The sequence below is a fragment of the Phalacrocorax aristotelis genome, chromosome 2, assembly GCF_949628215.1.
Source record: "Phalacrocorax aristotelis chromosome 2, bGulAri2.1, whole genome shotgun sequence".
Taxonomy (NCBI): Eukaryota; Metazoa; Chordata; class Aves; order Suliformes; family Phalacrocoracidae; genus Phalacrocorax; species Phalacrocorax aristotelis.
In genome coordinates this window covers 97,389,309-97,415,718 of record NC_134277.1, presented here as the reverse complement: position 1 = coordinate 97,415,718, position 26,410 = coordinate 97,389,309, and the positions used below count along the sequence as shown (strand labels likewise).

The following is a 26,410-nucleotide window of genomic DNA, read 5'->3' as shown; positions in this document are numbered from 1 at the left end:
CTGATGGAGAGAAACATCCCCATTGTCCTGCTGCAGGTGATTCAGTCCACCTATCTGCAGGCTCTTCCTTTAGCAGAAGGTAAATTGCCTTCTGCAGGGGCCTCTGTCTCTCCACAAAGGACAGGAGAGATGCCTGGACTGGATGTCTGGTTTTTGAAAGTCAAGGGACTTAAATCCTCCCCTGAGTGACCAGGATTCTTGTTCTGTAGCCTGCTGCCTTTTCTGTGAGGTTTCCTGTTAAAGTGATAACCATATCTAATCATAATTGGTCCATGAAACTTGAAGAGATCCCAGCACTTTAGGTATGTATCTGCACAGAACTGTAATTCTACAGTAAATTGAGTGTTCTTTTGCCTCACTTACTCTTAGTGCCTTTATTTTAATTAATTTTAAAAGCCAAGCTTTAAATATGGTAACTGGTAAGCATATAGTTTGTTTTTAAAATGATTTTTTTCTAGTTGCATGAATTATATATTCATTTTGACATATATAAAATTTACTTCAATACCAAATGAAATGATATAAAAACAGAGCTAAAAGTTAGGCAATTTTTCTTTTCAAATCAAACCCACAATGGGACCAGAAATTTTCCAAGACATTTTTCCTACCATTAGTGCACATTACTAGAAGCAATTGCTTTTCCCTGAAGCCTCCAAAAAGCAAAAGAAATGATCAAACAGCTTGTAAATTGACCCATTATTTTTCTTCAGCGCTACTGCCAGAAGCATTTATAAAAATACAACCACTTTCATTGCTATTAAATAGAACATTAAACAAATCATATTTAACATTAAAGCAAACATGAGAAAATTCAAACAGTGTTTGTATTTCAACTTGAAGAGAGAAAAAAACATATTTTATTTGCTTACCTCTTCAAATTTTAGTGCAATCATAGAAAAAGCTTTAAAAATTGCATCTGTTGGGCCTGTTATTGTCACAATTCTCTCTGGACAGGAGCCTTCTGAAATATTGATTCGAGCACCACTCTGTCAAGAAGAACAAATATTTTTCAAATTTATACTTCCCAGGGAGCAAACTAAGTAGGATTAGGGATGTAGTTTAGGAAGGAATATCTTGAGGCATCTAATTCACTCCCCTGCAACTGCAGCCCCAACATCATATAATTTCAGCATAAACTGATCACACTCCAAAAATTCATCTAACTGTGGGAAGCCGGATTCTGTCTGGGTAAATACTTATGCAGCCTTCATCGCAGTATGCAAATAGCGCCTCTGTAACTCAAAGTTGCAAATAATTGCATAATCAAGTCTTTCCCCTTTCCTCTTGCAGGGTTAATGTTAAGTAGGACTGGAGCTGCACAATTTCAGATGAGGTGGTTGTCTCCAGGTAGCATCAACATCTCCCAGGAAAGACAAACCTCTCTGGACCAGAGACTGAAAGGCGGGACTCTATCTGTCTAGCTGGGGCATTGCTTTGAGCTGTGGAGAAGGTGCCTTATAGACGCATCTCATATGAAGGCAGTCAATTAATATGCATGGAACAACCCTTTAAAGGAGTAGCGGTAGAACAAGCAACAGTAATGGTGTCATCTCCTTATGGCAAGGAGTCTGTTGGAAGGCGTTAGAAAACCCCGTCTTGGAGACAAGCAGCATGACTCTCAGGTATACTTAGTCTCCTTTATGCCACTGTGGCAGTGCAGAGAAAACGCTAAACTAGATGTAAATATATTTAAGAGGATCTTGGTGTAGATAATGATCAAAGTCAGTTCAGGTAAGATCCACGCTACATTTCCCTGAGATTTCAGGCACGGAAATGTGCCAATGCAGTCTAACATGTTACTGGAGCCTCAAACTCATCCACAGGCACTGAGCTTCTTGAGGATCTGGGCCTATAGAAAATGTGAGATAACCTGGGTTAATTTGGCCCTTTGCCTTCAGGGTTACCATGAATCAGCCAATGTGCTCTGTGTCTTAGCACTTCTTCATGTGCATACTGCTGCTCAACAGCAGGATATCGTATTCCCCCATATGACAGCAATCAAACTCAAGAAAAAAAAAACCAACCCAACAGTACTGATAGAAAAACTCTGCTGCCACAGATTTGGTTGGCAGAAATACTCAGCGTTTATAGCTAAGAAAGGGCAGCAGGCACTTCTGTCAGACCAACCTGAGTGGGACTTGCCCTCATCAAACTAGGTCAGGAAAGAGGTCAGGGCCGAGGGCTCTTCCATGCTGCCACCACCACCACCCACAAACCTGGGGCTGTAGGACTCAGCCTGGCCACAGGTGGTGAAGGAGCCAACGAGGAGAGATGTGCTGCTTGACCTTATACACTAACAAACAAAGAAGGACTAGTTGAGGATGTGAAGGTTGGGGGTAGCCTTGGCTGCAGTGACCATGAGATGGTGGAGTTCAGGATCCTGCATGGTGGAAGCAGGGCAACAAGTAGGATTACAACCCTGGACTTCAGGGGAGCTAACTTTGCCCTCTTCAGATATATGCTTGGAGGAATCCCATGGGTTAGGGCTCTAGAAGGCAGGGGGGGTCCAAGAAAGCAGGTCAATATTCAAGTACCACCTCCTCCAAGTTCAAGATCAGTGCATCACTAGGGGGAAGAAGTCAAGCAAAGGAGCCAGGAGACCCACATGGATGAGCAAAGTCCTAGAAAAACTCAAATGGAAGAAGGAGGTTTACAGTATGTGGAAAAAGGGACTGGCCACTTGGATGAATATAGGAATATTGTCAGGGTGTGCAGAGATGTAACAAGGAAGGCCAAGGTCCACTTGGAACTAAATCTGGCAAGGGATGTCAAGGATAATAGGAAGGGCTTCTTCAAATACATCAGTAGTACAAGGAAGACTAGAGAAACTGTAGGCCCACTGCTGAACGAGGTGGGTGCCCTGGTCACAGTGGATGCAGAGAAGGTAGTTACTGAATGCCTTCTTTGTTTTGGTCTTTACAGCTAAGGCTGTCCCTCAGGCATCTCAGCCCTCAGAGGTGAGAGAAAATCTGGAGAAAGGAAGACTTCCCTTTCATTGAGGAGGATTGGGTTAGAGATCACCTAGGCAAACTGGATCCTCACAAATCCATGGGCCCTGATAGGATGAACCCACAAGTGCTGAGGGAGCTGGCGGATGCTCTTGCTAAGCCACTCTCTATAATCTTTGAAAGGTCAGGGAGAACAGGAGAGGTGCCCACAGACTGGAGGAAAGCAAATGTCACTCCAGTCTTCAAAGAGGGCAAGAAGGAGGACCTGGGGAGCAATAGGCCAGTCAGCTTCATCTCCATCCCCAGAAAGGTGATGGAACACTTCATTTTGGAGGTCATCTCCAGGCATGTAGAGGAAAAGAAGGTTATCAGAAGTAGTCAACATGGATTCACAAAGGGAAGATCATGCTTGACCAACCTGATAGTCTTCTATGATGATGTGACTGCCAGGGTAGATAAAGGGAGAGCAGTGGATGTTGTTTACCTCAACTTCAGCAAAGCTATTGACACTGTCTCCCATAACATCCTCATGGACAAGCTAAGGAAGCGTGGGTTAGATGAAAGGACAGTGAGGTGGATAGAGAACTGGCTAAACGTTAGAACTCAGAGGCTCGTGATCAATGCCGCAGGGTCTGGTTGGAGGCCTGTCACTAGTGGTGTTCCCCAGGGGTCTGGGCTGGGTCCAGTCCTGTTCAACATATTCATCAATGACCTGGACGAAGGGATAGAGTGCACCCTCAGCAAGTTCGCTGATGATACCAAGCTGGGAGGAGTGGCTGATACACCAGCAGGCTGTGCTGCCATCCAGCGAGACCTGGACAGGCTGGAGAGCTGGGCCCAGGGGAACCTCATGAAATTCAACAAGAGCAAGTGCAAGGTCCTGCACCTGGGAAGGAACAACCCCATGCACCAGTACAAATCGGGGGTTGACCTGCTGGAAAGCAGGTCCGCTGAGAATGACCTGGGAGTGCTGGTGGACACCAAGCTGACCACGAGCCAACAATGTGCCCTTGTGGCCAAGAAGGGCAACGGTATCCTGGGGTGCATTAAAAGCAGTGTGGCCAGCAGGTTGAGAGAGGTTATCCTCCGCCTCTACTCTGCTCTAGTGAGGCCACATCTGGAGTACTGTGTCCAGTTTTGGGCCACCCAGTTTAAGAAGGGTGTGGAACTGCTTAAGCAAGTCCAGAGGAGAGCTGGACACCAAGATAATCAGGGGGCTGGAGCATCTCCTTTATGAGGAAAGGCTGAAAGACTTGGGTTATTTCAGCCTAGACAAGAGAAGAGTGATGGGGGATCCTATCAATGCTTATATATATCTAAAGGCAGGGAATCAAGAGGATGGGACCAGACTCTTTTCAGTGGTGCCCAACAACAGGGCAAGGGGCAATGGGCACAAGTTGGAACACAGGAAGTTCCACCTAAACATGAGAAGAAACCTCTTTCCTGTGAGGGTGCCAGAGCACTGGAACAGGCTGCCCAGGGAGGTTGTGGAGTCTCCTTCCCTGGAGACATTCAAAACCCACCTGGACGCGTTCCTGTGCCCCCCTGCTCTGGGTTGTCCCTGCTCAAGCAGGGTGATTTCCAGAGGTCCCTTCCAACCCCTGCCATTCTGTGATTCTGTGATTCTGCAATGCTTGATTTCAGATTTTGGAAGCTTTCTCCCAGGAAGCCAAGCCATCTGCAGGACCGATATTGGTATGCTGAAGAAAGGTACAGTGGTTTTGATGCACAGGATCATGCTGGCTAAGCTGTTCCTGAGATGAAACAGCAGCAGACATATTGCTACAGGAATGAAAGACTCCAGGCTGCTGAGGTGATAAGGAGTTTACATTAACAACAATGTTTAATTTAGGCCAGCACACTTACACACCACCACCTGCAAAGAATGGTGATGTTAAACTAACTGCCCACTTGATGGCAGTATCGGTCTGTACAGGCTGAATTTCCCTGTTCTCGGAACTGGAAAGACAGGCAAGTAAAGACATCAAGGCTTGTCTTACCTCCTCCCTCATCTTCTTAACCGTCTCACCTTTCTGTTAAAGAAACAGAAAAAAAAGTTAGCCTGGGCTGATGAAGTGAACTGATATACAATATTTTGACATAAAAATAAAGAGAGAAAGTAATTTCCTGACCTTTCCGATAATGCTTCCAACCTCCTGAAACAGAAAAAAAAGACACCGTGAATGATACAATTTGCTACAGAGGAGCATTTGCTCTGCTCCTAAGCTATTTCACTACCACTTATTTCAAACCTGCAATGTGAAGCACAGCCACCTTCCATTGTTGCTGTACACAAATATGCCATGTTAGATACAAAAAGGCGGACTAAAAATGCAGCTTTGCAACTTACTGATTGTGCAAGAAAAACGCCTTTAACAGAAGCTGATCTTGCGGTTACAGATCAATCCTTCTACTATAAACACAGATTAAACCCCTATCAGGCAATGGAAAGTTCAAAAATAATAGAACTGCATGACCTGCTAGAGAAAATGGGATATAACACAAGCATCAAAATAATTGTTGATCTCTCTGAGGGCAGGTGTTTACCCTCTTTACACCATGTATTAGCTTGAGCTGAATTTCCATGCTAGCGAGTGTTACTGCATAAACACCTGGTGGCCTGTCTTAATCTCCCTATTAAGCACTTACAGAACAATAACTGCTAATCACTTTTTAGGGATTTGGGAATTGCTACTGGGCTCCCGCAACCTTCCACAAAGAGACAGAAAATACTAAGAAATGCCATTGTGAACATACAACAGAGGAACAATTTGGTGATTCTGGCAATGTCCCAAGGGTTAAAAATTTGGTGCATAAAACCAACAGGTAGCAAAAATGAAGGTAACAACTCTAAAATCAATAATCTGGACACATTACACAAATCAGGCAGGTGTGACATCAGACTGGAAATCATCTGATGGAGAAAAGACCAGCTAAGGGAAAACAAACTCCTCTCCTATACTTAGATTGTGAAATCTACTTCAACAGTTAAAGATTGTCTCACATGGCTGATCTGTCCCAGACATATGATATACAGTTTCTTCTCCCTCCCCCAGTCTAATCCAGCCTGACCTATCCTGAAACACAGCCCAAAGAGTAAGATTTAAGAAATTGTCCTCCATTGCTCTATCCTGTGATGGACTCATCGTAAAGCAGTAGTGACTTCACCCTGGAGTAGAGGACTACTTGCAGTGACCTTGAGAGAGCTATTTCTCACCAGAATGTTCTTTATAAGCTCATAATATGAAGCTGTTTGTGCTTGCAACTCCTCACATCCTGCTTACAAGATGTAAAGACTTTTCAGTGAGAAGACCTATCTCAGTGAAGAACTCTGGCATAAGGTTCCTTTGTACTCTGCAAGTCTGCAGATAACACCAGACCAGTCAATACACTGCTGGACAAGGCTGCTATTTGGAGTCACCTAGACCAACTGAAGAAATAGGATGAGAGAACCTTCAGGGAGCACAACAAAGTCAAATGAAAAGTCCCATGTCTGGGATGGAACAAGTCCATGCAGCAGGACAAGCTGGGCAAAAACTTGCTACATACAAACTGGCTTTGCAGAAGAAGTCCTGAGGGTCCCAATGCGCAAATCCAACATGAGTACATGAGTGCATCAGCAATGCATCCCTCATCAATCAAATGTTGGGCTGTATTAGCAAGAGTGTAGCCAGCAGACGAGGGCAAATGATTCTTGCCTTCTCCTTGTGTTTATGAGACCACGCCTGGAGGATTGTGTCCTGATTTGGGCTCCTAGTACAAGACAGACAAGGACACACTGAAGTGAATCCAATGCAGGGCCAACAAGATGGTCAGGGGACTGGAGCACAGAACACATGAGGAGAAGCTGAGAGAAATGCGTTCACCCTTAGGAAGAGAAGGCTTGGGGGGATCTTACTGAGGTATATAATAAAGAAAGCAAGTTGCAACATCAAATTCCTACTCAATATGAGGAAAAGTTTTTTTGCCATGGGGATGGATGGACATTGGAACAGGCACCCAGAGGAGCTGTGAGGTCTCCATCCTTGAAGGTTTCCAAACCCAGCCTAGGCAAGGCCCTGAGCAACCTGCTCCAATGGGATCTGTTTGATTCAGGAGGTCAGACTGGAGACCTTTGGGGATCCCTTCCAACCTCCATGGGTTTGTCAAGGCCTTATACCTATTGAATTCAGTGCCTAACTAGCCACAAAGTTCCTCAACCCAGTGAGGCCCCTTCTCAGGTTTATTTTCAAACTTTACTTTTTCTGTTTCCCATTTCCATTTTTTAATTTCCTTTCTTACTTCTCTTCCACGATGGGATTCTGCTCTCTTGTACATGCTGACCAGAGAACAGATATTGTCCAGACAGGCATTGCAGATCTTCCAGAAGTATCTGCTTTGCAAACTTACAGTTCTACTGGGTGAGGTACAGTAGACCTTTACATGTCACACAGCTGTGCGACTGTTCTTGTTTCCTGTGACCATCTAGGACGGTGAGATGTCTGTACATCTGCACATACAACGCAAGGAAGCAGCACTGTGAGAAGAGGATTGAACGAAGTGGACTTGCTGCAGTTTTGTGTCTCGTGACCAAATTATCCTGTGTCTCTTACTATGTGGGTTTAGGTCACACCTTTTCCTGTGGCTGAGACAGCCGTACCAGCATGCTGTGTAGGCTCTTTAATAAGGTTTAGATTTTTGTTAGGATTGACACAAATTTGGGACACCCATTCCACAAAATTTTTAAGATCTTACTTTTTTTTTATATTATCATTGTAGCTCTGCCAACCTGCCTGTAACTGTTGAATGGGATTAAACAATACAGGGAATAAAATTCTCAGTGATGATAGGCCTTGGGAACCCCTCATGACTAGTAGTTCCTATCTGCCCCCTCAGCACATTCAGCAGTTTTACCTTGAAAATTTTCCATTCCTCTCAGTCTCAGCTTTCAGAAAGAATTTATTTTGTAAAACAGAATCCTAGGAGGTAGAAAGACCTTTTGCTATGGGTGAGCATATTGTGTTTCAGTTGCTATGGGCAAGCAATCATATTTCAGTCCATGGTATAATTTCAGCTTTGTACATCTGAAGTTTTGTTAGAAGCTGTAGGCCTGGTCTTGAAACTGCAAGGCCCTGCCAGTATACACTTAGTATGAAGTCTGTCCCGGTCCATTTGATCATCCTGGGGCTTAATGACAGATACTGTTCTTTCAGAAACATATTGACGGGTCATGGCTAATAAGTACAAAGATATCTTCCCTGGAAACAGGAAAAAATACTTTTGCTTTGGAAACAGAAAAGCAATATACTGTTCGTAGCCCTAGTAAAAAGGATGGTCCATTTCAAACTGGGAGTATTTAAACAAGCAGACTAGAGCATAAAATATTAGGATTCTCAAGCTACTTATTCCACTGAAGTCTGTGGGAGTTTTGTTATTGATTTCAGGGAATAGAAATTCCACTTGACTGATCATCAACTTGTTATTACCAGAGAGTACAAGCTGCCGAAGAACTGAGTGAATGAACAGTGTCAATCCCACTGAGAAAAAGTATTTCAATGAGACTGTTCCTTGGAACATGCTAGCAAATGTCACTGTAATGCTATAGAGTACTTAAAACCTTCCCCTCCTCAAAGGGTGCATTTAAAGCTTATTCTATAAAGAGGCAGTTTCAAAACATCCAAGCAAAAGCCACCTCTTCCCCTGCACCGGGAGCTGGGATTCTGCTAGGAAATGTGAGGGAAGGACGCAGGGGGAGCAAGAAACATTAATTTTACATGGATATTCCTAAATTTTCCAGATTTTTTGATCCATACAAATCACTAAAAAAAAATCTAGAATGGTTCTAAACAGGTCACTTCAGACTTTTTTTGAGCCTTAGCTGTTTCTAGGAAAGCTCCTGTAAGTATTGGTGACAACAGACTATGTCTTTAGTTATGATAAGAAAACTATGTCAGCCACAGATTACATCAGAAGATTCCTTACACCTCATTCTCCAAACTACCAATGCTACTTCATCAAACCTTTAATGTTTCTTTGTACAGTCCAATATTTGTTTCATATAGATTCCCTTATCACCCTAAATTATGTTTAGTGCTTACTGACATACCTAACATCATTTTTATGACATTCAAGTTTCATCAATATTTCTAGCCAAGGTTACTTTGAGAGATTTTTCTTCTTCAGAACATGTTTCTAAATCTGCCAGACACCAAACTGTGCTGTAGTTAACTGCATAAGACTGAAGGGATGGGACATCTGTCACCTCCATCAGTTCATTAGAAGTTGGGAGTCTAGTGTAAGCCATCCATCCCTCCACTGCAGTCCAGGGAGAGAGATAATGGAGGACGTTTTGTCCTAAAAGAGGAGGGAAGAAGTGTACTCCTGAGGATTCTGTCTCTCTCCATGTGCAGCAGAAGCAGCCTAGACTGACACTGACATACCTGAAGTTTGGTGAGAGGAATCCTAAAATTGGTGTCAAATTCAGACTCAGTGCAGGTCAGACAGGAGGCTGACTTAGCTGTCCTAGCAAATAATTGCCTACTTGAATATACTAATAACTCCTGAAGTATATGCTGTTTTCCCATGCTGAAGAATATGAGCTAAAGGTAAGTATTTATGATCAGTTTCAGACTGATTTATTGACTAACCCTCTGCACATAAACACAGCGGGAAAATAAGTTATATGACAACAATTACTAGGTTTCATATAATCACATTTCAACAGCTGACTGAAAGGCAGTGCACAAAAAAAAAAAGGTTATAAATGGGGGAACTAAAGCTCAGAGGGAGAAAGACAGGTCCAAGGCAACCCGGCAGACCAATGCCATAGCTAAAAGTACTACCCATACTCCTTGGCCTCCGCGTATAAACATCTACCTGCCAGAAGCAGATATGCCACAGCAACCGTGCTGGATCAATGGGAGGCACCAAAGAGATAGATATGAACATTCCTTTGAGAAACGACAGCAATTTGGGGTGCCTATCTTGAGATTCATCAAAGAGCCCCGAGTTTCAGATTGTGCAGAGTACCCAGCCCAGGTAATGCCTTTGAAAGGGTATATCTCCAGGTGGCAGCATCCCAAGCAGGACAGTCTCATGCTTGGCCTCCAACAGTGCCACTTTGGAAAACCCCAGGAAATTTGAAATGTACATGCTCATTTCAAATAGCCTGAGAAGAATTCTTTAGCCTGGGGGGGGGCAGGCTGAGTTGATTTATGTCTATGATTCTCTTCAGTACACTGTTTCTAATAAAACTGATAAAACAGCAAGAGGTGAACCTCACCAACAAGCACTGGAAGACTGCTCAGTATCGATAAAGTATATTGCTAGCCACCCACCCAGTTGCAGATAACTTGAGGAAAGGCAATGGTAAAAACGGGATGCTTGCTTTCATGCTGAAACGCGGCATATAATATTTTTAGTACATCTTATTCACACGAATGGGGTGAGTTTTACTCTTAATGAATACTTGGGGAGAAATGGGCCCATCACAAAGCAGAAAGCTATTTCTGCAGTTTTTGCATCATCTGAGGGCAAGGCAGCACCAGCAGAACAAAAGGTGGCAGCAGGGATGTCGATGAGTAAGGCTTTTGCAGGGCTCTTCATGGTGCGAATGACTAAACAAAGATATAAAATAGGCTGTAGGAGAAAGCTATTTCCTAATCAATTATCTGGGGTGCCTTTTGAATAGCAAGAGAAATAAATTATTCACATTAAGAAAACAAGAGGCTTAACAAATGGTAACAAGCCTTGGTATAAAGATTAACCTTTGATCTGTAAATGTAGTATGTGAAATTCCATAATTTTTCTAAGTGTGGGGCTAGTTTACTAAATACTGTGGCCCAAGAAATCAAAACAAAACAGCTAGCTATTCCAAGACTATCTAAAAGCACAGGTCTTGCTCTATTACCGTGGGGCATGCAGCTTCTATTATCAGCACTACAGGGCGAATGGAACACTAACCTCACAGGAGCCCTGAGAGAAAGCCATGTCTAGAAGGAAAATACGTTTAAGAAATAACGTAAGAATATATACTTTAACTCCAAAGCATCTGATAAAGCAGAGCATCCTAAAGCCTGCAATTAATTCAGGCAATGTTTTGATTGCATATATCTACCTGCCTTCTATGAGCAAGGAAAAGGTAGAACCAGTAGGAACGGACTCTACAAACAAAAAAGCCCACTAGAAAAGCACTGAAAGCAAAGAAAAAGTGTTCCACAGTGGGAAAGCACATCCATCATGAGGCAAGGAGGGATCGTGGCAACAGGGACCAGCATTTGCACTGATAGTTTTCTAGACCAGCACCAGCTGTCTTTCTTCCATCCATAAAGAGGCATAACATAACCCAACTCTCTCTTCGCCTTGTTCTGAGGATAGAAGTGCCAATGCTTGTTTCAGTTCATTAAGATGCTTGCATGGAAGACCCCAGGAACATGTTCCATGAAGATGTTCTGAACAATGTGTTTGTATGAAGCGTGGGGGGCATCAGCATTTTTCAAAGGCCGGAAAAAAAGTCTTAGTTTTGGAAAAGATGATGCAACATGTCTACCTCAGGGAACAAACGGCTGCCTCAGATAAACAGAGTCTGATTTATGTTCTGGGACTATGTGGGATTAGCATCACTGACACGTAAGATCTCATGGTCCTAGGTGATGCTTTAGTAGCCACTGTCTGATGCTAACAGCCCTATTAGTAAGACACTGCCATTCAAGGCCTTACTGAGACAGATGTCATGCTAACAGATGTGGTAGTATATGAGGAAACCTTCAAATTATGTTATTTCTGATGGAGGTGCAAGTGTTATGAATCTTCTGCAGGTCCATCTACCATTTTTTTGGCCAGCTGTGCCAATGCGCATTTCTCATTTGCTTTGTAATAGCAGATGGGTAAGCAATTTACATTCAATTCCACACCAAACCTTCCAGCCTTCCCCCCAAAAAACAATCCCCAAACCCAGTTCTGTCCCTCCACTTGTCCCTCCACCTGTTATGCTGAATCAGCAGCACTGAGTAGGGTGTGTGCCTTCTGCAATCTCCGTTCATTACAGCCGTGGACTAATGAGGAGATTCTGTTTGACAGAAGTGGGAAAATTTGGCTATGGATATTGATTTTGGGGACATAGAGTACCCAGGGGCTGGGAGAAAACACTCCTGCCTTTTCTGTTGATTTTTTAGGCTAGTGAGAAACTCTCATCTGTTACTACAAACACACTAAAAGGAGATCCATCTTGTGTTGTGTATTTGCACACAGAGTTTTGTTCCATGAGTAGAGCTCTTAGGTACCACAGCAATGCAAACAAACAAAACAAGACCTATAATAGCAATAGGCAGGACAGTCAATCCTCATAATACCCTGACAGTGTTCATGGAAACTAGAAAGAACAGAACAAACATTAGCTTGGTTGGCATTTTACAGCTTGGATTAAGTTACTGAAAAGGTGATTCTTAAAGCTACTTTGTTGTATGCTTATTTTAATAAGTAAAAAACAAAAGAAAAAAATGGGGAAGGAGAAGGCTATTACCTTCGAAATGGGGAAAAATTATTTCTGTGCTTGCTTTACAATCTTTCAGGGAGCAATTAAGCAGGCACAAAAAAAGTGGCCACTAAAAGAAATCCCTGATGCCAAAACTATATTACTATACTGATGAAAACAGCTATTTTCTCCATGGTTTTATTCTGTCTATATCTGAGCTGTTAAGTGTGAGCAATCACCTCAATGAGTCTAAATTTTTTTCTTTTTCTTGTAAAAAATTCTATATAGAACATTATAAAACAATCACCAAGATGTCTGAAAGTCACCACTGAAGCTGGATGCAAGTCTGCTGTAACCAGTCCTTCCAGTGCCACGAGGCACTCACTGATCCTGCTGAAACCATTGGGAGATCGAGTTCCTCAGGGCATCTAAAATTAAGCTGTAAGTACTGATAGTTTAGTGCCTAAAAATCAAAGCACTCATTGGGTTTTGTTCAAACCTGAACATTTGACTGCAGGTACGTTTTTCTAGTTCACTACTGCTGAAACTATGAGAAACATATCATTGAGCAAATGGTATCAGGGAAGGAAAAGCTCTACTCAGTCATCATATCTTTCCTCCATCAGTGCAGATTATACATTCTACATAGCACATGTGCTGCTCTTCCCCAAACACGTTTAAAATCTGCTTAGGAGACTTCCAGAACCTCACAAAAATCCCAGTATCAGGAATTTCTCTCAGGATTCCCTTATTAGGATTTATTTTCAAAAATATTTTAAATCCCATTAGTTCCAGCCACAAGCACTTGTATCATTCAAAATAACGACACTCCATTACACTCGTATTTATTCTCTCCAGGTATTTATGAGAATGTCTGAAGAAAGCTAGACACAGTCTCCTTAGCCTCCTAAAACTTTGTTATTTTTCTGTGAATTCCCCCTCTGCTCAGTCTTCAACATCACTCACACAGGTGGTGCCTGCTGCTGAGCACAGAACCGCAGGTGTGATTTTGCCAGAAGAACAGTAAGGTAATTACCGTCTCTTTGCCCCACGATGCACCAATGGTATACATCCAAAATTGCATACGCTTTTGCTGCAATACGTTTTCTCTCCAACCCAGCATATCCCAAATGTGCCACTCTCTAGACACTGCCACATCTGATGCCTTTCAGCCTTTTATGCTTTCCAGATTTCATTCTCTCACTGAACATGTATCTTCTAAATTACCTTCTCCAGTTATTTGCCTCAACTGTCCAATTTACACCTCTCAGTATTTGGCAAGAGTCCTACTTCCCTGTCAGCTTTCCCTTCCCTCCTTCATTCTACCTGTAAATCATTTCCTTCTTCTTCTTAACCATCTGACTTTATGAATCCATTTTGTTTTCTATTTCTGAACTCCTTCCCCTTTCTCTAAAAGACTCCTCGTACTCAATATTTAATATATTCTACTTCCGTTTCTTGCAGACTTCACTGCACCTAATATGGTTTCAGCGATGCACACCTTCACACAGTGCATTTGGAAATGATGCATTTTCCCTTCTGCGGGTTTGTACTGGAGGGAGGAAGCAGAGCCTCCTGTGCCACCACTATAAGATGGAGACCAAAGTGGCTTTGTGACCCTGCTGCCCTTGCCATGCTGGCATATATGAACACTTTCTCCTGTTCCACCTCACGGACCCAACTTTTAAATCTCCCTTAAGCTGCTTTCCTGAAATTTAACATCTTTTTACCTGCACAGTCTCTGTACCATCCATATTTAAAATTAACCTTTAGTGGTGAGTCTCTAGGGTCTTAATCAGCCTGTGTATGCTGGCAGTGTACAAATCCAAACCAGTCCAAAATTACATAATCATTACCCAGTATAGTCAAAGTAGGTGCTTTTACAAGAGTTATTTCTTTCTGGGCATGAACTGACCAAAACTAGAACAAGAGCACTGCAAATGTCAAGTGCTAAGGTCTGTTGGCAGAGATGTGTGGGCAAGGCTATGATTTTCCACTACCTTCCAACCTCATTACCTGCGGCAGTAAGCAAAAAAAACCAAAAAACCACCAGCCGCAAGTCATGGGGATAAAAAAATTCAGCAAAAGGTGAGCAAGGAATGATAAAAAAGAAACATTGAGCTCCATCAAAAACCCTATAACATGCAGACAACCAAAAGAAGTTTGATTTTGACAAAAACTGAAAAAGTCAGAAAAAGTGAAAGGCTTATTTCTTTTGGAGCCTAAGCTCTGCCTCTCCTTACAGAGGGTTCTGATAGCCGGGAACTGTTTACCCACGAGCGCACACACACTCAATTTGTGTTCCATAAGCCCTTCAAAAGTGTTGATCTGACCTGGGTAAATACTGCCATTTTTGCCTTTGCTGGAAGCAGAAATCCTGCAATCACTGCAATATTCCAATCCTGCCTAGAAACTTTACTTTTAAAGCAGACAAAGGTAATACAATATCTTTACCCATTCTATCTCTGCCCTGTGCAGTGACTTTACTTATTTTACTTCAAGAAACAGCAGGGATTAGATGGAAAATACAGAAGTAGGGCAATGCAAACAGCCCAAGCCTGTATTCCCTGTTCTTCTCTACTGAAATGCATGAAATAGCTTTATGCCTTAATGTGGTTCATCTTTCTCATTAATAAAATATGAAAATGCATCTCTGCATTATTTAATATACTCTATATATCCAACTCTTGCACATGCTTCAAAATACTCTTCAGTTACTGCCCTCTCCAGAGCAACATTCAGGTAACCCACTCAAAAAGGTCCTGGGCAGCAGAGGCTGCAGGGCCCTGGCAGCTTTATCGGATATATTAATTTATGTCTAACATCAACCATATGAAGTTTAACAAGGGCTAGTGCTGGATTTTGCACCTGGGACACAACCCCCCTGGATTTACATACAGACTGGGGAACGAGAGGCTGGAGAGCAGCCCGGCGGAGAGGGACCTGGGGGTTCTGGTTCTGGCAAGTTGAACACGAGCCGACAGTGTGCCCTGGCAGCCAAGAGGGCCAACGATGTCCTGGCGTGCATCAAGCCCTGCATTGCAGCCGGTCGAGGGGGGGGATTGTCCTGCTCTGCTCTGGTGCGGCCTCACCTCGAGTGCTGTGGGCAGTGTTGGGCGCCACAGTACATTAAGGATATAAAGCTACTAGAGAGTGTCCAGAGAAGGGCCATGAAGTTGGTGAAGGGTTTAGAGGGGAAACTATGAGGAGCAGCTAAAGTCACGGGGTTTGTTCAGCCTGGAGAAGGGGAGACTGAGGGGAGACCTCATTGTGGTCTGTAGCTTCCTCACAAGGGGAGGAGGAGGGGCAGGCACTGATCTCTTCCCTCTGGTGACCAGTGACAGGACCCGAGGGAATGGCAGGAAGATGTGCCAGGGGAGGTTTAGGCTGGATATTAGGAAAACGGTCTTCCCCCAGAGGGTGGCGGAGCACTGGAACAGGCTCCCCAGGGAGGCAGTCACGGCACCAAGCCTGACATTATTCAAGAAGCATTTGGACAACACCCTCAGAGGCATGGTGTGAATTTTGGGGTTGTCCTGTGCAGGGACAGGAGTTGGACTTGATGATCCTTGTGGGTCCCTTCCAACTCAGGACATTTTACGATTCTATGATTCAAACTTATCCTTAAAAACCTTCACTGATGGATGCTATGAAATTCCCAGGCAGCCTCCTCCCCTCCTCACACATCCAGCATAAGAAATATTCCCTAATTTTGCTTTTAAAACTCCCTGTAAACAGAGACACTTCCTTCTCTGTGGATGTGAAGAATAGCTGACCACTGCCCTTGTAGTGTACTTCCTAACACCTGCCCTCTAATTCATTGCAAGGAAGTATGAGAAATACTTTGTATCGCTCCTGGTTTCTCTTCAGGGCTGTCATACTTGCATAACTTTTTTATGATGTAACGTGGTCCAAGATTAAAATTAGGCCTTTCATTTTACACCATCACCCTCTGAAGTCCTGGCTCAGGAGGACACCTTTCATATCAGACCCTAGAAATTTTACCCTGAGGTTAACCTTTTATACCTTGCAGGGACTAGCTTTCTGCTGGGCCCACACAATATTTTTTGCTGCTTCCACAGAAAAAAATATTGTTGCCCTCCCTTAACATCACATTTTCTTCCCTGAAAAAATTACGGCTGTGCCTTGCCTTGTTGCCAGGCAGCTGCTCCCAAGCCTTGCTACTCTGTGGAGGAGTGGTTTTGCTGGTCCTCCAAGTGGCCGTCCCAACCTCTTTGGTAGGAGGCTACAAAAGCCCTGCAGGAGGTCAGCTGAACCTGCAGCCATTCCTCTCTCCAAAGCAAGACACGGCAAAGCAGGTGATTAGAGGTGTCCTACCTGTGGGGTAGCACCTACTGGTGCTGGGTTCTCGTGGAGCTCAGGACTGTTACCATCTGTTTTCCTTTCACCAGACACAAATATTGCCTTTGATTTTTGCTACTTACTTTGTTTGTTGTTGTTAAAGATGTGTTTTTATTCCCTACCCTCTCACACAGGTCTGTCCCTTCATAGAAATCCTGATTTTTCTGTCAGCAGGTACAGAATTCAGCTTAATTGCATAATTAAGATGTCCATCCTTGACTTAAAGCTCCTATATAAATCACATGAAAAGTAAACACCAAAAATTTCCTGTCTGCAGGATGTACAGCTGAGATAACTAAGCATAGTAGCACAAGCTATGGACATTCCATCAAAATGAATGCAAATATCACAAAGCACATAGACCTTCCCTGTGCAAAGTTACGCTGGTAATAGAGGTTTAGAGACAGAATTAAGGTTAGTGGGATAGACACCTGTATTTCCATGAAACACACTAATAAATAAATAACTTTAAAATTATCTTAATTTAAAATTATCTAACGGTATCCAGTTTGCTACTGTTATTTTTAAAAACCTTTTAATTCCCCTCTTCTCTTTCAAGTTATGACCAGTTATTTACAGCCCAAGCTCTGCTTCAGTTAATTGTTTTGTCTAAAAGTACTAATTACAAATCAGCAATTTCCACCAATGTCATTACCACAACAAATCTTAAGGAAGAGCCTAGAAACATGTTTCTTCTTCTTTTTCAGAGGCGCATACAGCTTTCAGAGTGACCTTCTCACACTGAGTTCATATTGACTCAGACGTCCTTCACTCCTCTATATTAGCATTTCTAAATCACAGAAATTACATCAAAGAAACCGTAACGGTCTGACTTTTATCACCAAAATAAATTCTGATTTAATGTACTCTTTGCAATACTTAGGCACAATAGGATACATGATTAGAGCATAGTGGAGTTAACAGTATACCCATCGTGCCTTGTTAACTGAGGATGCATGGTACACTCCCACTTAAAATTTGAACCTTGTAGCTTTTATGGGTTTAATTTAGACCCTTGGGGCTACATATATGTTGAAGATCGGACACATAACATCCATTACTGTTAAAAGTGGCTCCACACACAATCATTCATGTTTAACACTGAAAATTAGCTTTTTCTAGTTTCTTCTCTGATTCCTGTATCTTTTGTTTCAAAAAACCCTAGCCCACAGTTTAACTAAAATGTCCTGAAAATGACAAATGTTTGATTTTTGCTTTAATGGCCTCACTCTGAAAGAAGCAGAGCAAAAGCACATCTAAGCACATGGGAATTTGACTGAAACCAGAAAGGCTACTTATACCCACCAGGATAAGGGTGTGTTCAAATGCTTTTCTGGACTGGGACCAGAATCCAGTAGAATCAACCCCTAAGACCTAATTTTGAGTGCAGACATGCGCACAGATTTTAGGTGGGTTTGGTAAGAGAGACTGTTATTAAATTTGTTTGACAGATCTCTATATAAGATGCAGATTTTGCACACCAGATGCCTGCCTGAAGCTGAATATTTCAGGGGGAGAAATCAAACAAAATGGTTGGATCTTTTCTGAGAAAATACATCATTTGATCTGACATAACCTAACTTGGAGTTTTTTAATTTGCAAGCTTAAACTGTACCTCCTCATACCTCTTGGCAGCTACATAAGTAAAATACAGAGGGAAATACCTTAGTCTCTTATTTGTGCCATAGGTATGCCATATGTATGTTCATGCCATAGGTTGAAAGCATGCACTGTTTTAAAATGTAAGTGTATTTTTAGTTATTAGATTAAATTCTAGGAGTAAAAATACTTTTTAGATTTAGATATACAAGTTTGATCTCAAAAAAAAAATTTTTTTTCACTGTCCTGTGTTAAGAAGGAGCCAAAACCATCTTCATTCATTCATTAGGCCTAAAAATGCCTGGTGTTGCCTGATGCAAATAAGACAAACAAACCTATGAAATGTGTTTTTTAATTAAAAGCCCATTTTGTGATGTGGCAACGTGAAATAAACAGCTATCAGACTGTTAAGTCTGACAATACTGAATTGGCTCTTTGTCTATGGCACAGATTTCACACTTATCTGCATGCTTAAAGAGCTGCGCTGGACAGAAACTAAATGACAGTCATCCTTCCAAAACAAACCCGCAGGGGACCTGGACAAATGCTTGGTATATCAGGGGGTTTGCTCTAATAAGATGCTACATCAGAATAAAGAAGAACTATCCCATTTGCATTCAACAGAAACAGACATTCTGTGCCTAATTCTGCAGCAATCGTTTCACACAAGTCAATGTTCTGGTATCTTAGAAAAAACCCTGCAAAATCCAGCAAATGATAAGAAAGGCGAGCCACATGCTGGTCAGCCTTATGCAAGGGTCTGTCTAATTTGGCTAACTATCAAGGAAATAACTTTTTTTTTGCCACTGGATCTGCTCAGAATGGATTCGGTACAGGCAGGGTTTGTTCCAGTGAACTCAGGCTGCAGTGCAAACTTAAGTAGGATGCCTTGAAAGGCAGGGGGTGATTTTTCGGTCATGGCAATGGTGCTTTTGACTCAAGTCAGAGGAGGAGGAGCAGACCCTCTGTCAATGCCACTGTCAGGCTCTGATGGTAACCGCACACACTTGTTCAATACACAGGCAACTGCTGTGGCAACAGTAAATGCTTCACCTTGCCATGCATGAGAAGGCGTATGGTAAGCGTGACATTGAGACCTCCTTCAGTCACTTTTGTGTCCTTCGTGTTCATCCTGGCCTTGTATCTTCAATACTTGAAAGCAGCTTCGTTTTTTCTTTTTTTTTTTCTCTATTCACTTAATCAACCTATGAAGACAGAAAGAGAGAAAAAGTACCATTGAGAGGCTGAAGCTACTCTGAACTGAGAATATCATGTTGTACAAACCAATTAACATTCCTCCCTTTGATTTTCTGGACTACAGTTTAGTGCTGAAAAGGCTCCTTTGATTATTATCCCTCCCCGACTAACTCTTTAGCCCTTCACCAATTACAAGATAAACTCCCTTTTGTAACAGTAAAAATTCTTTTAACTTCCTGTATTTCAAAGCTGAAAAGTACAGAGCACAACAGAGTGAAATGCAATGTTTTCTTCTGAACGGCATCTTCTCTCTGTATATGCAATGTGTGTATGTATGTGTGTATATGCAATATATATCTGCACGTGCATGGTGCTGTTTTAATTTCTCTGCCTGTCACTACCTCTTTCTCTTTTTTTTTTTCTTTTTGGTCTTGCAGAAGAGATATTTTTGTTTTCTCTCCAGCTTGAGAGGAATTAATTCTGAGCCTAAACACTGATCCCTGCCAGCAACAGTGGATGACACATTATCAAAGACATCTGAGTAACTAAGAGCCACTTGCTGCTGTAAATCTGGGCACTGTCTGACTTTGTCTCTGTCTACCAGGCCCAGAGGTGCCTCAGTCCCTCAAAGGCCAAAGCTGAGCTTTAGCCCTAAGTAGAAAGAAGATTTTTCTTAATTCCTACTGACAAATTGCAGATTTTCAGTCATTTACAAAGCCATAAATATCCTAAAATGTTAATGAAAGCTGCAAGGGCCGGCTTTGAAGGGATAAACAAGATGCATTATGAATTTATTAATGCAAGGACATTTATCAGAACAAAAAAAAAAATGAGGGCAGGAAGGAATATTACCGAAGGCAGGCAAATTCCATGGTAGAAAAGGCTTAGAGACCCCTTATTTGTTTTTGTCCATTTCAGGCCAGTCTTACAGAGCATAAAACCCTTAAACAGAAATCATGCCCCTCAGAAACCACTTTTTATTAATCACAACCCTATTAGCTTTGCATCTTGGAGCTTCCTAAAAATTTGGCTAGCTTGAGTGCTGGCTAATGAGCATCCCTAGGGACATACAGCAGTGTCTCACCAGGGTGGCAGGTTATTGTCCCCTTGTGCACACTGCTCAGGCATGGGACCAAACTACTGGAGGGACCTACAAGATCATTCCCCTGAAAACACTGCAGGTAGCATCACACAGATTGTTTCAGTAACTGATTAAGCTCCATCTTAAGAGCCACTAAGCACTAACACACTAGACCAAAGTAAAGCCCATCTTATAGAGCATGTTATGTGAGAGAGAAGTCAACCGCAATGCTTAAAGAAAGAGCACAAGAAACACATACGGAGCCATCCCATGGAGTCAGCGATTCAGGGTCTTCTGGGAGGCTGCATCCAGACCATAGCCATTGGTGGACCACTCCTCCATGAATTTGTCTAATCCCTTCTTGAATCAATACATGTGGTCTCCAAAAGTTCTGGTCTCACAGATTAATTACTAGTGTGGGAAAAGAGTGTTCTGCTTTATCTGGCTTAAATCTGCTGTCATTTCCCTTTATTACACATGTTGCCCTCTGCATGTTGTCTGAAGACCATCCCAGAAAGTCACTCCTCTGATGGCTGATGCTTCTTGCTTCAGCCTGAGCCTGCAAGTGGCCAAGCCACTCCTGTTGTTTTTGCTGCTACGTATTTAAGACCTTCCATGGACCAAAATTTAGTGATGCAGGTACAGCTATGTTTCTAATGAAATGTATTCCCGTGTGGGGAAAAAAATCCCATACAAGATACAGTTTTACAGCTGCCATGGTCTTTTACTGCTGTGATGCTGCAGCAGTATGCTCACTTTGGGAAAAATTTTGGAGGAAAGCCTTTTCCCAGAAAACAAAACAACCCCCACCCAAGCCTGACCTTTTCCAGATAAAACCTGAAAAAAAAATCTGTATTTTTAGCTAACACCTTTTGGGTTCTTTTTAAAAACAGAGGTTAAAAATGAAATTCCACCATAAATATTGTTAAAAATATCACTACCATCTAATTTTTTTGAAGGATTTTATCTCTGCCCCTCCTCCCAACAAGCTCAAACTCTGGCACCTGATACTGAGAAGCAGAACAGATGTCTGGGGGAGGGCTGAGAGCGTACGTGCCTACAAGGAGTTAGGCAGCTGTGTGAGATACAAAGGGAATAAATTGAAAAAGGCAACCTCACATGATAAAGAAAAATACGTGAAACCTATACATATACTATGAAGAAAGAAGAGTTTTTACTATGCCGGCTCATTTACAACCACCCCAGTTGTCCTGAGTGTCTAAGTATTCTGGTAAAACATATACAGATTTATAAAGTAAACCTACAGGACTGTTAATTTTCTGGGTATTTCAGTTTGAAAGAAAGATTAAAATAAAATGCATTGTTGTATTATTTAACTAATTAAAGCAAATTTTTCCCCAGATATCATTGCAAACATGGTCTAGATGTATGGAGATGTCAGATCATGGCACAAGGAAGAGAATGGTTTCCTCTACAAAGCCTCCTACCAGTCAGCAATACATCCATGTATTTATAAACCTACTGCTGTAATATATTAGCATATCATGAATATTTAATCAGTAAAATAATTTCCCTCTCCTTTGCAAAATCAGCATGTTGAACAATTTACTATGTCCCTGGCTTGTGTGTGCCTCTGTGTGTGAGCAAACAGAAGGCTAAATACATAAGGCTTCCCTTTCTCAAGTTCTGTGTGACAAGGCCCCATGGATCGTCTAGGGGCTGGGAGAGTTGAGTCTCCAACTATGAAAAAGTCAATCTGTCACACTTTTCCTGATGCCAGAAGAAAGTCAGGGGACTCCACAGGTGAGCAGAGAGTATTGTGCAGGCAGCTACAGTCAATGGCATGGCTGAGCGTTAAGAGTGGATACGTAACCTTATGCAAATGTTTTTACCTCTAAGTATGCGTTTCTATACATTTTCAATATTAGCTATCCCAAGCTGGCATAAAATGGCATGTCCTAAATGCTCACTATTCTCTACATAAGAACCGTCAATTTTCTAACAAGGCTTTTCTATAATTGTTGGTAGATTAAGCAATTAGAATAACAAGCAGCTAAGCCACATGTTCACGAGGCTACTACAAAGAACAACACAGTTCCTCAAGGATTTCACTGAATTAATAAAAGCTACAAGATGAACTATACAGCCAAAGGGCAGTGACACAACCCCACCCACCCACCACATGGAGGTTAGGAATCCACATGGCCAAGGGGGTAGTGTGAGATGGCTGCCTACAGCCTGAGACATGAAAAGTCAATCTCATGATCCCCTTTCTTCCTACCCCTCCAGCCTACTAATCTCTTCCCAAGAAAATAAGCAGACCATTGCAGAAAATATGGCTGCACAATGCTGAAAAAGAAGAAAAAATATATTTTAAATCTCTAGGGTGACTACTTCAGGCATGCAGGAAAAGAAAGCCTTTGACTCCACAGCAGGCAGGGATGCCAAAGATGAATAAAATCAACATAGTACCAAGGTAGACATCAGGCAATTGATCTCTGAGTTTAAAGCCACAATAAATTATTTGACACTCGTAAATCTGCCAAGAAAGCTTCTCATCTGGAAGATCCAGAGGAAAGAGAGGGAAGAGGGAGAGGGTGTGTACAGGGTGAAATGGGACAGAGCTGCACAGTCACAGAGGTGTGCTGGAAAGGAAAGAGATGCAGAGAGGAGAGCAGCATAGAAACATAGAATCACTGAGGTTGGAAAAGACCCTTAAAGAAGAAAGACAGGGAGAAAGAGAGAGATGACACTTCAGATGGCTGATACAGAAAATAATGTGAGAAGACTCAATGTAGAAGTAAGAACCGCCTGAAAATTTTCAAGGAGGAAGCCTGCTCTGGTATGTGAAAACTTGATCATATGGTTGTTAAATCTGAACCCGTCAGAAGAGATGAAACTGGTCAGAGCACTCAGCACAGCATTCCCTGTGCTCGAGTCTCAAAAGGGACTCTTGAACCTAATTATGGTGCTGCATCACCATCAACAGAAAGATGTAATTATGAAGAAAGCAAGGAAGAATCTACAGAAAAAATTAAAAAGAACAAATTTCAGTTATTCCACTGAAAGAAAAAAGAATTACAACAAAGAAAAAAGAATGGGGGAAATTATAGTTACATGCAGCAGAAGCCACATCTAATTTAAATGAGGACACTTAAACTCAGTCACCTAGATCCCATGAATCTGTAGGTTTAGAAAAAGAAAACTCCAATAAGGGAAACAAAAGAACATCCAGTCTCTCACAGTAAATCTGTCATTTCCTTAATATACAGAAACATCCCAAAGGAGGGATATCTAAGCAGATGATCAAGCCATAGGGATGGGGGCAGGAAGACAGGAGCTGAACAAGGAGATTAATTACACGAGCAGAGTAACCTGAAGACAAAGAGAATTACCATGAGTTATTAAGAACTGGAAGTTGGACAGTAACACACTGATGTTATGAAGAAATAGTTCAGAAATTGGTTTATTTAGCAAGAACTCTTAAAAAAATGTTATTACCAAAAAAAAGATAGGAAGAGTCAGTAAAGAAGACTGGAGAGAACTGGACAGTGAGGTTGATAGAGAACTGGTTCAGCAACAGAACTCAGAGGGTTGTAATCAATGGAACAGAGTCTGGATGGAGGCCTGTCACTAGTGGTGTTCCCCAGGGGTCTGGGCTGGGTCCAGTCCTGTTCAACATATTCATCAATGACCTGGACGAAGGGATAGAGTGCACCCTCAGCAAGTTCGCTGATGATACCAAGCTGGGAGGAGTGGCTGATACACCAGCAGGCTGTGCTGCCATCCAGCGAGACCTGGACAGGCTGGAGAGCTGGGCCCAGGGGAACCTCATGAAATTCAACAAGAGCAAGTGCAAGGTCCTGCACCTGGGAAGGAACAACCCCATGCACCAGTACAAATTGGGGGTTGACCTGCTGGAAAGCAGGTCCGCTGAGAATGACCTGGGAGTGCTGGTGGACACCAAGCTGACCACGAGCCAACAATGTGCCCTTGTGGCCAAGAAGGGCAACGGTATCCTGGGGTGCATTAAAAGCAGTGTGGCCAGCAGGTTGAGAGAGGTTATCCTCCGCCTCTACTCTGCTCTAGTGAGGCCACATCTGGAGTACTGTGTCCAGTTTTGGGCCACCCAGTTTAAGAAGGGTGTGGAACTGCTTGAGCAAGTCCAGAGGAGAGCTGGATACCAAGATAATCAGGGGGCTGGAGCATCTTCCTTATGAGGAAAGGCTGAAAGACTTGGGTTATTTCAGCCTAGACAAGAGAAGAGTGATGGGGGATCCTATCAATGCTTATATATATCTAAAGGCAGGGAATCAAGAGGATGGGACCAGACTCTTTTCAGTGGTGCCCAACAACAGGGCAAGGGGCAATGGGCACAAGTTGGAACACAGGAAGTTCCACCTAAACATGAGAAGAAACCTCTTTCCTGTGAGGGTGCCAGAGCACTGGAACAGGCTGCCCAGGGAGGTTGTGGAGTCTCCTTCCCTGGAGACATTCAAAACCTGCCTGGACGCGTTCCTGTGTCCCCTGCTCTGGGTGTCCCTGCTCAAGCAGGGGGGTTTAGACAAGATGATCTGCAGAGGTCCCTTCCAACCCCTGCCATTCTGTGATTCTGTGAAACATGGGAAGCCATGAAAAGGTTGTAGCTAGGTCCTCTTGATCAGAAGCCTCCCAGGTGGAGGAAGACCTCCCAGGAACTGGAGGAAGCACACTGCCAGGGATTAGGATGAGAAGAAATGACCTGTGTTTTCAGCAGAGTTCTTCAGGGACAGATATATGCTACTTACATGATTTTACTCTTCCATTTAAACTGGAGGAAACAAAGGAAAGGGGAAGGAGACTGAAAGGAACATAAGGAAAATTCTACAGGACAAGAATTGATGACATTATCAATAGAAATTGACACATTCAGCCATATGGGTAAGGTTTAAAATTAAAAATAAGCTGTCTGCCAAGAAAGGTTCATGCTATAAAATGAGGAAATAACTGCTTTTCTTTCAAGTTCTTTGATAAGCTAAGCAGTTATTATCTATAGCTTTTCACTTGAAAGTGACATCTCTGGATGTCAAAGGACTAAACAGTGTAATTATAGAGAAAAACACTGGCAGAAGTTAAAAAAACGCCCCATAACCGAAAGTGAAATCAAAAGCAAAACAGCTCTAGTTGTATTATTTTGTTTCTCTTCAGAAATGGTGAGAAGTGATAAAGATCAGCAGCTGTCTATGGTCTGAGCTGAAGCACAAGAAGACGGTACATTTGCTAAACATATACTTCTTCAGTTTATGTGTCAACTGAAGGATGAAGACATCTACTGCTACTAAACCACATCATTGTGAGGTTACTAAGAACAAAAGGCTCACAGGATGCCCACGATAACAGAACAGTAATATCAGTGACAACTCTTCAAAGGATTTCTCTCCCAATGATCACTATTTGGAAAAGGAGAAATCACACTTTGAAGCCCTCCAGTTTTATACAGAAGCCTAAACAGGAGAATCTGATTAATGAACAATAGCTAAGGAAGCAGGTGCAGTATTAACCTTTCTTCTTTACCAGTTGTATCTCCCTAATTACAAGAGAGGACTGTACACAAAGGAATGAGATTACATGTTTTATTCACTGCCTTATCATTTTTATCCCAAAATAGATTTAATGTTAATCTCTAACTCTTTAATGAAGTGAATAACATCTGCAGAACCTGGCTGCATTAAATTGTCATATCATGGCCCATTTTAAGTAAGCTGATATTTGGGAAGGATCCAAAAATCCAGAAATGAGAAAATTGATTCTTTGTGTTAGCAGAATAAAGGG

At 42.4% G+C, this 26,410-nt stretch overlaps 1 protein-coding gene across 12 annotated transcripts in view; it reads right to left on the bottom strand.

Moving 5' to 3' along the window:
* LOC142053177 (poly(rC)-binding protein 3-like) overlaps window positions 1-26,410 on the bottom strand; it is a 429,523-nt gene that overhangs the window by 46,448 nt on the left and 356,665 nt on the right. For all 12 annotated transcript variants that reach the window (XM_075084443.1, XM_075084436.1, XM_075084442.1 and 9 more), the window contains 4 exons: window positions 19,414-19,565; window positions 5,081-5,104; window positions 4,949-4,981; window positions 870-986 (listed from right to left, as the gene is read on the bottom strand). In XM_075084443.1, the coding sequence (XP_074940544.1) occupies window positions 870-986; window positions 4,949-4,981; window positions 5,081-5,104; window positions 19,414-19,491 (252 nt within the window). In that variant the 5' untranslated portion in view covers window positions 19,492-19,565. The remainder of the gene's footprint in view (window positions 1-869; window positions 987-4,948; window positions 4,982-5,080; window positions 5,105-19,413; window positions 19,566-26,410) is intronic.